Consider the following 14110-nt stretch of genomic DNA (forward strand, 5'->3'; position numbering starts at 1 on the left):
TGTCGGAGATGCTGCAGAGAGATCCCTGCATGAGGTGGGAGGTAAGACAAGATGGTCTCACTAGGGTTCCTTCCAGCTCTGAGGTTCCAAGGCTAGCAAAGGAAAACCAAATGCCACGAAAAAAACGATTCTCCCGTTTCAAGACCTGAATTACAGCAAAAGAGGAAAATATTCTGCTAAACAATTTACCCAGTGGCTGTTTGGTAACATCTTACATTTAGTCCCTGGCATTGCAACTACCAGGGATCGGTTTTTTTCCTAGTTGACCTGCAATTAGCTCCCAGATAATGTATATCACTACCTTTAAACCACATCTTTTACTCTGCTAATTATCACCCTTAGTACAATCTGTACAATGCTTTACAGTTTTCGAAACATTGTAATACGTGTTACCTTAAGCACATTAGCTAAATATGAGCACGAAAACTTCTTTTAGATAACCTGCTCTCATTTACTGTCTCCTGCCCGAGTTTCTTACAAAAGAAAGCTAGCCTTGGGCTTCCCTGGTGGCGCAGTGGTTAAGAATCCGCCTGCCAACGCAGGGGACACAGGTTCGAGCCCTGGTCCGGGAAGATCCCACATGCCGCGGAGCAACTAAGCCCGTGCACCACAACTACTGAGCCTGCACTCTAGAGCCTGCGAGCCACAACTACTGAGCCCGAGTGCCACAACTACTGAAGCCCGCGTGCCTAGAGCCCGTTCTCCACAACAAGAGAAGCCACCGCAATGAGAAGCCTGAGCACTGCTACGAAGAGTAGCCCCCGCTCGCTGCAACTAGAGAAAGCCTGCACGCAGCCCGCACGCAGCAACAAAGACCCAACTCAGCCAAAAATAAAAATTAATTAATTAATTAATTAATTAATTTAAAAAAAAGAAAGCTAGCCGTTACTATCCATTAAACTTTCACTAATAAAGTATAGTCCAGCAAATACTCATCTCTCCAAAACAAGTCATCTTTACACAACTCAGAGATAAGCCAAATCCAGTTATTTCCACATCAGAGACATGGATTTACCTCAGTGAAGTGTCTATTTTATTTATGATCTGGGGAAGAAATTTGCAATTTAGTTTTCCCAGATTTCAATGCGGCCATACACACCAAAAGTTCCAGAAAGCAGTCACAACAAAAAACATGAAGCATATACAGTAAGGAAAGCCATTGTAGGTCCTAATTCCAGGGGCTCCTATACTCCCTGGCTGAAACTGCTGATAAGAGTTGTGTAAGGACTTCCCCCAAAGCCAAACTGGGCCTTCACCCACTGCTTTACTTACTTCTTTACGTTTCGTTTCTGGACATTCCGACTGCAGTGTGAGGGTTGCACCTTCGATATTTCTTGGCATGGGCGTGGAACCAGGGTTTATTGTTAAATGAATCTGATCTGGTGAGATAATGTGTTGCACATAACCCTGGGACATTGCTTCATGATCTATTAGATGAAAGCCCTCTTCACCCCCCACTAGAAAAGGCAAGTGTTCTCCGCACTGTCCGTCGTCATCGTCGTCTTCCAAAGTGCCAGGATCCTGTTCGATAAGAACAGTTGTCCTATCATAAACAGTTCCAGATGAGGAAGGCACCAGTCCGTTCTTATCCACAAACCTGAGCATCTTGTCATCGGGGGTCAGCTCATCTTCCTCTACCTCAAAGTAGCTGATGCTGTCGTCTGGACTGTGTTCCCCCATGGTTCAGTCGTGCTCAGCCCAATTGTGAGAAATGGAAAGGTAGTGACCTGTCTGCAACAGAACAAAGCCAGAGTCAGAGCCATACCATAGGACCCAGGGACCTCCTCAGCAATCACAGGGCTGTTTTTTCCTCTTGTTTCAAGAGCAGGACAAAGTAAATGAAAAACATCTTCCTTGGGACTTTTTTTTTTAAGTTTAAACCCATCAAGTCATTTTGAAGGAAAAACAATGTCTTTTTTAATAAATTGAAGTAATGGGAATTCCCTGGCGGTCCAGTGGTTAGGACTCCACGCTTTCACTGTTGAGGGCCCAGGTTCAATCCCTGGTCGGGGAACTAAGATCAGGCAAGCCGCTTAGCACGGCCAAAAAGAATTTTAAATAAAAATAAAAATAAAAAATGGAAGTAATAAGTAGCAGCTTATAAGACCTTCCAAATGTGCCTTACTGCCAAACACTGTGAAGGCTGGTCAAAACACTTAAGGGGAAATAGGGGCAAACTGTTTCAAGGCTGAGTTGCTATAAATCTTAAAGTAAGGGAACTCCACCTAAATATCCCCCAAATCAGACCGTGAGGCAGTAAGTCTATGCTGGAAGGAGTAGGGCTTTGGAGGCAGGGTCACCTACCCACAAATCCCGGCTTCACTACATACTACTTGGGTAACTTTCTGTGCCTCACTTTTCTCATATGTAAGGTGGAACTGGTAATTCCTGTTCTCAGGAAATTGCTGTGCAGAGTAAAAGACACAATGTATGTTAAAGCACAATGTCTGACAACAGTAGAGGAATCAAGTGTGAATTTGTTCCCTCCTTCCGAGAACAGATGTTTCAGCTTCTGGGTAGTGGGGCTAATCCCTAATCAGGCATATCTAATGAAGATCACTTTATCTATTTATCTCCTAAAACAATCTGGTGTCCACTAGAAGCTATGCTTTATAGTGTGCTCTCTGCAATGAGGGAATGATGAGTCTTATTTTTGTTTCTACTGACCCTAGCACAGTACACTGACACGAGGAGTTCAGGATATGTCAGTTAAATGAATGAAAGACCTGCAGATATACTCTCTTGGAACGATAAACTCTCTTGGGAAAAATATCAAATTTGAAGTTTTCCTGTTCTGGAAGAGTGATTCTTCTTCTACCTGTAAACACATAGGTTCTACAAACGCGGGTCTGGCAGACATAACAGAGAATTTAAAAATAATCACTTTTAGTTTTCAGTCTGGCTTTGCACTTATCTTTCTCTTCTGCTCCGGATTAGAAAGTGAACCTTTACTCGGTAGGGCGGCTAGACAGAGTGGTAGTTACCAGAGACAGGCCAAGGGATCTGAGCCGGGAGGAACCGGCCCGACCCCTTGCTCTGGCTTACGCAACCCGGTAGATGCACATTTCGCTGCATCTGAGAGGAGAGATAAGAGCACCGGGGGCCCCATTGGGCTGCCCCAGCACCACAGGCGGCAACGCGGAGACCAACTGTCCGGAACAAACAAGACCAGGAGGTTTGAGGGTGGCAAACGAGAAATACAAACGGAGCACCCTTGAAAGGAGGCTGGGAAAAGGAACCTGTCTGGGATAGTCCCCAGTCCAGGGCTACACGGAAAACCCCGAAGTCAGGCTGGGGGGCTCCAAGCCGGGCGAAGAGGGGCAGGGTCCGGATCTCCATGGAAACAGGGGAGGGGGGCTGGATACCCATCCCCATGGAAACGGAGGAGGGGTGGGGTCCCTACGGTGACCGGTCTGGGGTCCCTACTGGAAAATGCTTCAGGAGGGAGCCTAAGTCCCGCGCCCCCGGGAGGTCCCCAGCCCAGGCCGCGTCTGATTTCGCCTTTTACCTCCGCGGCTCCCGGCAACGGCGGCGGCGGCAGCAGCTTCTCCCCTCCCCAGCGGCACCATGATTGCCCCCACCTTCCCTGAACGTCACTTCCGCTTCCGCTTTCCGGAGGAAGGAGGAGATAGTGGCTCCGCCTCTCCCTGACGCTTCTGGTTGGTTTAGTCGGTGTGGGGGCTGAGCTCGAGCCTCCAATTGGCGAGCGGAAGGGGCGGGACGGGGTGGGCACCAAGGAGACCTCGCGGGGCCACGAGTTCGTCCAGCGCGGGGCAGCGCCCGCCTAGTCCTCCGCCTGGGGGGTGGGGGGCGGGGGGAGTTGCCTGCTGGGAGTCGGGGCTCGGCTCTAGAGGCACCAGACGCAAGGAAGAGTGATCAGACCCCCGGCCACTAATCCAAAGTAGCCCCAGCCCGGCTTGCGCTCCCCTCACCTTAGCAGCCACAACCGCAACGGGAAGGACCCCAGTTAGCTGCCGAATTCGTACCCGGACCGCAAGGGGGAAGCCTGGAAGGCTGTGACATTCCGGCTTTCTCCTTGTGGCCCCAGCTTCCCCTCCTCACCTAACAAAGTTAATACGGGCAGGAGGGTCCCAGTAAGGAAGATTGGACCCAAATGGCAGAAATGGGGAGTATTCCAAGCCTGGCCGGAGGACGCCACCACCTCCTCTCCGCTTCACAGCCTCGCTTAAGACGTCCAACTCCCTTCTTCCTCACACCCCTGCCGAGGCCGTCTCTCCCGGCTTTTTCCCCTGCAGAGGACTGTCGGCTTCCATGGATCTCGTGCCCGGGCCAGGCAACGCCACCTACTGGCCATTCTTTCTTTAACCGTTCACATTGTCATCCTACCGGCCGGTATCTAAATCACTTAACACTGCCAAGGAGTAGTGGTGATCCAAGAAGCGATTTTGTATGTGCCTTTACTCTGCTCCTGACTTGTAAATATCTAGCTGTCAGAACCTCTTAGCAGCCGCTGCCATTTCCCCCATAAGCTATTTCTCTAGAATATTCAAAGTGGGACAATCCTCAGAAACTAGATCAGGGGTCAAGGGGTTGGGGCCATGCCTGTACTATCTCTTGCTTGAAAAAGGTAAATAGTGGCTGTTATCACCAGACTGCCAGGTAAATATCTCTCTGGCCCCTGACCAGCTGCCCCAGTGCTTTTTTTAAAAATTTATTTTATTTTATTTATTTGGCTGCGTCGGGCCTTAGTTGCGGTGCATGGGATCTTTGTTGTGACGAGCGGGCTCTTCGTTGCGGTGCACGGGCTTCTCTCTAGTTGCGGCATGCGGGCTCCCGAGCACGCGGGCTCAGTAGTTGCGGCGCGCATGCTTAGTTGCCCCGTGGCACGTGGGACTTTAGTTCCCCGACTAGGGATTGAACCCGCGTTCCCTGCGTTGGAAGGTGGATTCTTAACCACTGGACCACCAGGGACCACCCTGCCCCAGTGCTTAAGCCACAAATGTCCAGCTGCTGAGAGCTGCCATTTCTTAAAAGATAAAAGCAACCAACCACTGTTAAAAATACATTTATCATTAAAATATATTACACATATAAGAGAGGGGATGCATTATATACAGTTTGGAGGATTTGTTGGCCCAGAAAATTCCACTTGTTTCACCAGAACACCAATTTCTTCAATATTTTCATTTTCAAGCCACTGCATTGCCCTCGGAGGCTGAGTGGCCAGCTCCAGAGTTGTTGAGCCGTATCTGAGTGGGAAGGGGGGTAGGGTTTGCAATATGTGTAAACACATGTCCTCAGACAGAGAGCTGGAAGCATCTGGGGTGGCTGTGGCCTCTTTATCCAGCAGCTTCCATTTGCATTCTTGCCGTCCAACTCATTCATCCTTCAGGACTCCAAAGTTTGTTCAAATATCTGATCATGGGGAGCCCGGCCCAAGCTACAGGGAAGGCACTATATGCCCTGGAGGCAGGTTGAGTGAGCACAAGAAGTACAGTTGTTTAAACATTAAAAAAAAAAAAAAGATCTATCTGTTAAATAACTAAATTTGAATGCTGAATGTCAGTTTTATTGTGGTGGATTTCCCGTCATGTCTTCACAACTCGCAGCAGCATTGAGTGCGACAGTCATGGTGGGGAGGGCAGTCTGGGCTCAGGAAACAGGCAGCTGCCACTCTGGCATCCCAGTGGGCTCACGTGCTCTTAGGGCAGCTCTGGAGCTGAAACAGGTGGGGCTGGTAATTGGCTGCCTCAGGCAGAATAGGAGAGGAGATGGACAGGCTCAGGGTGAGTTGCAGAGGAAGTGGTGAATAAATTCTTGAGCCTTCTTCTTCTCTGCCACTTCAAGCTTTTGGTGACCAGCTGGGTTTCGAAGCAGTAAGCTACCAAATATGCTAGCTGTATGAAAAACCCAGAAAACATATGATTCAGCAAAAGAAGTACTACTTATTCTCGTGTTCTTAGGAGTGGGGAGGGGTGCCCCAAAGCAGTACTTTCTGCTTTAAAATAACTATTCGAGGGTAAACTTTGCCCAGAGCTTGAGATTTTAGTTCTACTGCAGTGGACTTGGGACCTTCCTCAACCACATTTCTCTTAATGAGTCAGTTTGCAGAGATGCTTTCCACACACACTTGGCAGCTTACCTAGAATATTACCATCCAAATGATTTTTTGCTGAATTTTTCAGCAGTTCTTGCAAAAACGCCATCAAGTAGATGAAGACATTTCTGTGGCACGCGGGAAGGGTAGCAATGACCTGAAACAGGGAGAACTGGGATTGTCTTTTCGTTCATTCAATCGTTTCTCAAGTGCCTGCTATATTCCAGGAACTGAGTACATGATCGGGTACATGAGTAGTAAGACTGTACACTGAAAACCTTGATCACTTGTCACAGGTGCCAAAACAGAAGCATAGATCAAGCGTTACATGAATTTAGAGGTCAAACTTCTAACTGCACGTTCTCAAAAGACTTAAGAGAACCGAAAACATTTTAGTTGCGTCTTGAATAGAAGAGAAGATGGCACTTGCAGAGGTAAGGACTAGGGCATTTAGGGCAAAAGAAAGTGTAGAAAAAGGCAAGGTAAGGAAAACAGTGAGATAAGAAGAGAGAACACATCGTGAGAAGTCTATTTTGGCAGGAGCACAACTGTTTGAACAGGCCCTAAGCTTGGAAGGGCTGATCAGGCTAGAATTCAGTGAGTACTCTGGCTATCTGCATTTCAGAATCGGTTGGGAAGCCTGTACAAAATATATCCCAAAAGAGATTTTGAGGGACCTCCCTGGCAGTCCAGTGGTTAAGACTCCGCGCTTCCACCACAGGGGGCGCGAGTTCGATCCCTGGTCGGGGAACTAAGATCTCGCATGCCAAGTGGTACAGCCAAAAAAAAAAAAAAAAGGAGAGAGATTTTGATTCAGTGGAGGTGGGGGGTAAGGCTCTGGATCGTGTATTGTTAGCATGTTTTCTAGATTATTCTGCTATGGCAGGTTACATATGTGAATGACTAGACTAGATCATAAAAAGTCCCGAACATTTGTTTAAGAAAATCCTTAACTGGCAATGGAGAGCGCTTCTGACCAACAGCGACATGACAAGAGCTTTAGAACCCAAAATCTAATGGCAGTACGTAAAACAAATCAGCAGAGGGAGAGCATGAATGCAGGGTCCTGAACCAAGGAAAGTGGAACTAGAATGGAAGAAAGAAGACAAGTGACAGAGCAAGGGGACCGAGCGTGTGGGAGGTGAGGAGAGGGGGAGTCAGAAATGACTCAGGTTTCTGGGTTGAGTCACTGGAATTAAGGTGATGCCATTAAAAGGAAAAGGGACATGAGGGGAAGAACGGGTTTGGGAAGGAAGCACTTGGAGTCGAGTTTCTAAGACACTGCATTTGGGGGATGGTGCCCACTTTGTTCCCTCGGGCCCCACGAGACCCGGGGCTGCAACATGAACACGCCGATGCTCCACGCTTCCCCTCACCTGTTTACTTGCTGTGAGGTTGCCAGAACACTCCAAGCAGTTGTGGTAGACGCTGTAACAGATGACGGGCTCTGGCAGGCTCTCCAGGAAAAGCAGCAGGGCTTCGGCTACGGAGTGATTGCTAGCAGCTTTGGGCCCATCGTTAAGGAACAGGGGATGCCGCTGCCATGGTCATGGTTAGGAAGAGCCCCAGGAGCCAGCATGTGCCAGAGTGATGCCTGCCCAGCCAGGCTCTCTGCTTGGAGCTAGGATGCCAGGCTGACATCTTGATGGGGCCAAGCTGCCTGTCAGCTTCGCCGGGCCCTCCTGAATTCCTGCTATATTGGTTGCTTAAAGTTGTAAAGTCTTCTCTATACAAACTTTAAGTAAGAAAAACGTAACAGCTGAGGACACAACATCTGACTTTGAGCCTTAAAATATCATCCTTTCCTTTTGCTCACCTCTCTTTCTCATATTCACAAACACATACACGCGTGCGTGCATAAACATCTGAAGGATACAGAGATTATCAATCATTCCACTATCCAAACAGTCCCTGATATGCTCAAATTCCAACCTCAGGCCTGGCTGCTGAAACAGATCTTCCTGGAAAAGGGAAGAAAGTCACAAAATAATTCTATTTTCAGAAAAGCAGCAATGATTTCCTGACCTAGAAATATAATCACCAGCAGGGTACAAAAGGGGGCAGCATGGTGAGGCCTTTGAATCACCCCAGTAGATAATGTGATGTAGGCTGATGTGGCTAATTCATCTTGCAGGCCTTCCCAGCCATGCCCCCACAATAGGTCTTGAGCACAAGACATCTATTATAAGAGAATTCCCTGGTGGTCCAGTGGTTAGGACACCGCGTTTCCACTGCAGGGGGTGTGGGTTTGATCCCTGGTGATCCAACCGAAGGGAAACCTTTAAAGTAGCTACGTTTCCTGCAGTGTTATGGAGGTATTGACCAGAAAGAGAAAAAACTGAAGAAAATATATCATTTATAAGATGGAGAAGGTTAACAAGGCACCTCAGTGCTTTGAGAAAACGAGATTATGGCAATAAAGGTACTTCTATGAGTCCTAGGATCCCTTATACTTGTTTGTTTTATAAAATAACTTAATGTCCTATAACCGTGAACAATAACAATATTATATGCATTGCTCAAAAGTTACACCTGAAAGGAGCTCTGTAGAGAAGGTAGACTAGCATAGTCCTTAAGAATGTGACTTTGGACTTCCCTGATGGCGCAGTGGTTAAGGATCCGCCTGCCAGTGCAGGGGACATGGGTTCGAGCCCTGGTCCGGGAAGATCCCACACGCCACAGAGCAACTAAGCCCGTGCGCCACAACTAATGAGCCTGCGCTCTAGAGCCCGCGAGCCACAACTACTGAAGCCTGCGCACCACAACTACTGAAGCCTGTGCACCTAGAGCCCATGCTTCACAACAAGAGAAGCTACCATCATGAGAAGCCCGCACACCGCAACAAAGAGTAGCCCCCACTTGCCGCAACTAGAGAAAGCCCAAGCGCAGCAACGAAGACCCAATGCAGCCAAAAATAAATAAATAAATGGAAAAAAAAAAGAATGTGACATCTATAGACTCCCTGGGTTCAAATCCCAATCCTGCCCATCTATCAGCTTTGGGACCCTGATCAAGTTACTTAACATTTCTGGGAATCTGTTTCCTCATCTGAGTACTACTGTGAGAACTAAATGAGGTAGTGCTGTAAAACACTTAGAACAGTGTTTGGGACATCGTAACGCTCAATAAATCTGAGGGGAAAAGTGGAGAGAGAGTATCCTAAGAATGTATGTTGCTCCAAAGTGGCAGAGCTGTGGTAGATCAGAGTTTCTATTTATCTCCCTGGGACCCAGATAAATGAGTCAGTGAAACTGACCAATCTGATCTCAGAAAGCTTGCCCAACCCACTCTAGAAATCAGGCTTCCTGAGTCATGGCCCCGGGAGTTCCACTAGTCCCCTGCCTGTCTGGCTTGTCAATAAGTTAGCCGCCCCTCCCATTCCTAGAAGCTGGCGAGAGTTTCCGCAAAGGAGAGCAGACAGACATCCTGAGAAGGCTCCAGAGGGTTTCCACCTGGGGGACCCCAGAGGACCGGGGAGGGAACATGCTGTGCTGGGAAGGCCCTCCTGTGTGAGGCTGCCTCCCCTAGGAGGAATCAAGTGCTGTATGTAATAGCAGGGCCTCACAGGGGTGTGGAACGTGAACCTACTGACCTTCACTCCCCGGGGTAAGAACAGCTTTCCACAGGTTCTGCAGGGGAAAAGCTTTTTATGCCCGAAGTTCTCAGGGCTGATGCTTTTTCTCAAGGCAGCATGGCCTCTGCCAGGTGTGCCCACTTCACCACCACCTACCTGCTGGATGGCATTTCGGTACAGGTAATCAACCATCATCCAGAGCTCTTTGGGGATGTCCATGGGTCTTTCCAACTGGCTCCCATCATCTTCAGTCTGAAGTTGCATCAGAGTCTGAAAAGAAATAAAAAGCATGATCAGAAGGGCTACCAATAGAGCTTCTGCCAGGCTGGCTTCAGGAGAATGCAGGACATGGGGACAGCAAACCCATGGAAGAAGGGAAGCGTTTTGATGTCCCTAAGCAAACATTCAGCAGGTAAAAATGAAATCAGGTGACATGATCAAGGTACAAAGGGTGACTTTTGAGAATCGGGAGTGGCTTATGGCAAGCAGTTTCAATCAGGTGAAATATGCATCATCTTAGAAAAACACCCTGCCTATAGCACTTCACTGTCCAAACCAGAGAAATGGTGTGGTCTGGTGAAAAAAGAACAGAGACGTGGGAATACAAAAACCCAAAAGCAAGGTCCAGGTTCAGGGTTAACTCGCCAGGGACCCATGACAAATCACTCCCCTCACTGGGCCTCTGTTTTCATCTATATAATGGAGAGGACAGAGTTCAAGAGTCCCTGAATTTAAAAAATGCAATGGAGGAAAAAGGAAAGCATACCTATTGCCAAAAATCTGCTCCAGACTAGCTCCCTTGTATTAGAATTGTCTCCAGAGGAGCCTTTTATTTATTTATTTTTAAATTTTTATTGGAGTATAGTTGATTTACAATGTTGTGTTAGTTTCTGGTGTACAGCAAAGTGGTTCAGTTATACATATGCACATATTCATTCTTTTTTTTTTTTTGGCCACACCATGCAGCCTGTGGGATCTCAGTTCCCCCACCAGAGATCGAACCTGGGCCCTCAGCAGTGAAAGTGCTGAGTCCTAACCACTGGACCGCCAGGGAATTCCTAATATGTTCATTCTTTTTCAGATTCTTTTCTCATATAGGTTACCACAGAATATTGAGCAGAGTTTCCTGTGTTATACAGTAGGTCTTTGTTGGTTATCTATCTTATATGTAGTAGTATGTGTATGTTAATCCCAAGCTCCTGATTTAACCCTCCCCGCCACGTTTCTCCTTTGGTAACCATAAGTTTATGTTCAATATCTGTAAGTCTGCATAGGAGCCTTTTAGATCTCAGAAAATTTAGTTTAGGATGATAAACCAAATGATGATTAAAACAGAAAAAGGGGCTTCCCTGGTGGCGCAGTGGTTGAGAATCTGCCTGCTAATGCAGGGGACACGGGTTTGAGCCCTGGTCTGGGAAGATCCCACATGCCACGGAGCAACTAGGCCTGTGAGCCACATCTACTGAGCCTGCGCGTCTGGAGCCTCTGCTCCGCAACAAGAGAGGCCGTGACAGTGAAAGGCCCGTGCACCGCAATGAAGAGTGGCCCCCGCTTGCCGCAACTAGAGGAAGCCCTCGCACAGAAACAAAGACCCAACACAGCCAAATAAATAAATAAATAATAATTAAAGGTGCTAATAATTAAAAAAAAAAACAAAACAGAAAAAGGAATAATATCACAGGCCAGGGACATTCCATCATCTTAGTATCTATGGCTGAGTTTCTCTAATATGTTATTATGAAAGACCGAAAAACATGGCAATAACATTTTGCAGCTTTTCCCATCAAGAGGTAGAGTCTTTCCCCATCCGGAATCTGGGCTGACCTCACAACTTGTTCCAACCAATAAAATATGGCAGAAGTGATACCATGCAAGTTTTGGAGCCTGGGCCACAAGGAGCCTTACACCTTCTGCTCTCAAACTCTTGCTACCACTTAGGGAAGCCCGGGCCAACCTACTGAATGACGAGAGCCCATGTTGAGAGAGCGGCCCAGTGAGCCGCCAACACCAAGAAAGTGAGGGAGGCTTCCTTGAACCCTCTGGCCATCACAGCTGCCGTCTGACTGCAACCACACAAATGAGCCTGGGCGAGACCAGTAGAAGAGCCACACCGGAAACTCACAGTCATGAGAAGCAATAACTTGCTGCTGTTTTAAACCACTAAAAATATCAGGGAGTCTGTTAAATAGCAATACACAACCGATAGAGTAAGCAAACTCTACGGAGACTAAAGAATCCTCAGGTCCCTGGAAAGGTAGGCACGGGAGTATCTTGTTTGATTGGCATGGCTGCTACACAGTTCTGGATGTTCCCCTGTGGCAGGTAACTCACCAGCTCTCTAACAGTTTCTAGCGGCAGGTCCAAGATTGGCTCCTTCATGTAGCACAACGTGTGAATGGGCGATCCGAAACAGCTAGGCAGGTAGTTCCCAGACACAGACAAAAAGTAATCCTTTCCCCTGTCCAAGTGTAAAACGAGAATGTCCTCGATTTTGTCTTCACCCGAGTTGAGCTTTGTAGCTGTGGTCTTATTTACAAAGAGCTCCAATTCAATCTCAATGGCAGAATCTGAAAAAACACGTAAACGGTAACGCTGGTTGGCAGAAGGCCAAGAGGAAAGGGGGAGAGAAGATGAGCAGGAAGAGGGTGAGGTATACAGGGTTAGGGGAGAAAATAAGAGGCATCAGCCAACCAACAAGAATTTACATGCTCAGCACTCAAAAGACACGTGAACAAGGAGTTTACGGTCCAAGGGGGAGTATGAAAACAGTAAACAAGAACATGAATAGGTAACTGCTATAAAACTCGTGTTCTAAGTAGCACAGCTCAAGCTAGAAATGATTAATACAATAAGAAGGCGTGGCTCAAAGAGCTTGCCCTGAGCCAGCTCAGATGAAGACACCCTATCCAGTAGAAAATACAGCACGTTATCAGACTGTGAACTGTCCACAAGACAGGCTTAACCCCTCTGCCCCACGGCACTACACAGAGTGCCAAGGAGAAGTTGGGGGCAAGACGCGGGTGGTACATTCTGGGGACAGACATAATTTTTCTGGATGACCACCCTATTACCTTTGCCCACAAGAGCGGACAGTTGAGAGTTGATTATAGTGAGACAGAGGGTGAAAACGGTTCCTCTAACAGCAACACCTGCTTTACAGCACTGCTGTGTCTTCTCTCCCTGCAAAACTGTGGTACATCCACATGACTGAGAATGCTTTTGAAACTGAACTCATGCTCCTTACTATTTTATATTTTATTTATGGATGGTTCATCCACAGGGCTTTGAAAAATGTTCAAGCAGACAACAAAACACTCAGAAACAAAAAGCTTATTCCAGGAGAATGAGCAAAGATAGGGTAGGGTGTTCCCCAAACCAGCAACCAGGAACCTGGGAACGGAGGCCTTACCTGGCAGGAGGAACCCTCGGCTGGGGTTGGCCCTCAGCCACTGCTTACAGTAAGACACTTCGTCAGGCTTGTTGATGAATTCAAACTGACACGGTACTTGTCCATTCCGAATGGTAAAGGACTCTACCTGCAGCTGCATGTACTTCACGTTCTGAAAACAGAACTGGGAACAAGCCAGGACCAGTCAGACCAGTGCCCTCTCCGTGGCAACCTGCCTAGCCACCCCAAATGGGCAATCCTTGCCCTTGCTGGAAAGAAAACAAAGGACCATCTCTTTCAAATCATGTTTCTGCTTTTAAGTATTTACCTGGGAGGTCACAGCTACCATGAAAGACCAGTTGTCTGTGTTTAACTCAGAAATCCTAAACTCAAAAAACTCATGTTGTTTTATAAATAAATTTCCTAACAGAATCCAAGTTTAAATCTTCTATATGCAAAGACCATATCCAAAACACCCTTCACACATTCCACTCCCAAACATGAAAATCAAGCTCCTCCTTCCAAGTAGCTGGACATCTAGGGCATTAAAAACACCCTCACCATAAGTCCTCATTTAACTGACTTTTTGGTACAGTCAGTTCTGAATGATCTATGCTATGGCACATCTATGAAACATCTTTAGCCCTAACTTGACTTCTCCCAATGCCCATTACCTTTCCATACTGCCTTCCTTCCCATCAACTCATACGTACCCAAAATTCTGGACTCAATTTTATCTCAAAGCAAAGCATCAGTAGGAAGACAAACCCAGTGCAAGAACACACACCAGCTATACTAAGATCAAATGAAACACATTTTGGATCCTCTGTGCCTTATTTAACTCATGGATGGCCCACGTATGGGTGAAATATATGAGCCACAAAAGGTCACAGGCTTCTGGTTTAGAAGATCAGGAGGTGAACCAACAACCCCTCTCTTGTCAGCTGGCATCATCAGCCTCACTTTATCTAGAAGCAGCTGATCAAGACTAGAGTCCAGTAGTCTGACAGGTGCCTCTTGGAATTCTGAGCCCCAGCAGGTGAGATTTACGTTCTGTGAAGAGAAGAGCCTGATGCCTTAGCACGTCCTT

General features: G+C 47.3%; 2 protein-coding genes across 4 annotated transcripts in view; both read right to left on the bottom strand.

Annotated features, from left to right (window-relative positions):
* Positions 1–3589, bottom strand: part of MTF1 (metal regulatory transcription factor 1) — a 43499-nt gene extending 39910 nt beyond the window's left edge. For 2 of the 3 annotated variants that reach the window (XM_059919298.1, XM_059919289.1), the window contains exons 1-2: positions 3509–3589; positions 1273–1731 (exon numbers count right to left, since the gene is read on the bottom strand). In XM_059919298.1, the coding sequence (XP_059775281.1) occupies positions 1273–1680 (408 nt within the window). In that variant the 5' untranslated portion in view covers positions 1681–1731; positions 3509–3589. Of the gene's footprint in view, positions 1–1272; positions 1732–3508 lie in introns of those variants that run through there. The other variant, XM_059919307.1, reaches the window with a different exon arrangement.
* A 1421-nt stretch (positions 3590–5010) lies between these two features.
* Positions 5011–14110, bottom strand: part of INPP5B (inositol polyphosphate-5-phosphatase B) — a 43446-nt gene continuing 34346 nt past the window's right edge. The window contains 7 exon segments of the mRNA XM_059919366.1: positions 5011–5858; positions 6104–6215; positions 7435–7562; positions 7935–8019; positions 9789–9902; positions 11964–12199; positions 13042–13204. Of these exon segments, the coding sequence (XP_059775349.1) occupies positions 5743–5858; positions 6104–6215; positions 7435–7562; positions 7935–8019; positions 9789–9902; positions 11964–12199; positions 13042–13204 (954 nt within the window). The 3' untranslated portion in view covers positions 5011–5742.

This window comes from Balaenoptera ricei, chromosome 1 (assembly GCF_028023285.1).
Source record: "Balaenoptera ricei isolate mBalRic1 chromosome 1, mBalRic1.hap2, whole genome shotgun sequence".
Lineage (NCBI taxonomy): Eukaryota > Metazoa > Chordata > Mammalia > Artiodactyla > Balaenopteridae > Balaenoptera > Balaenoptera ricei.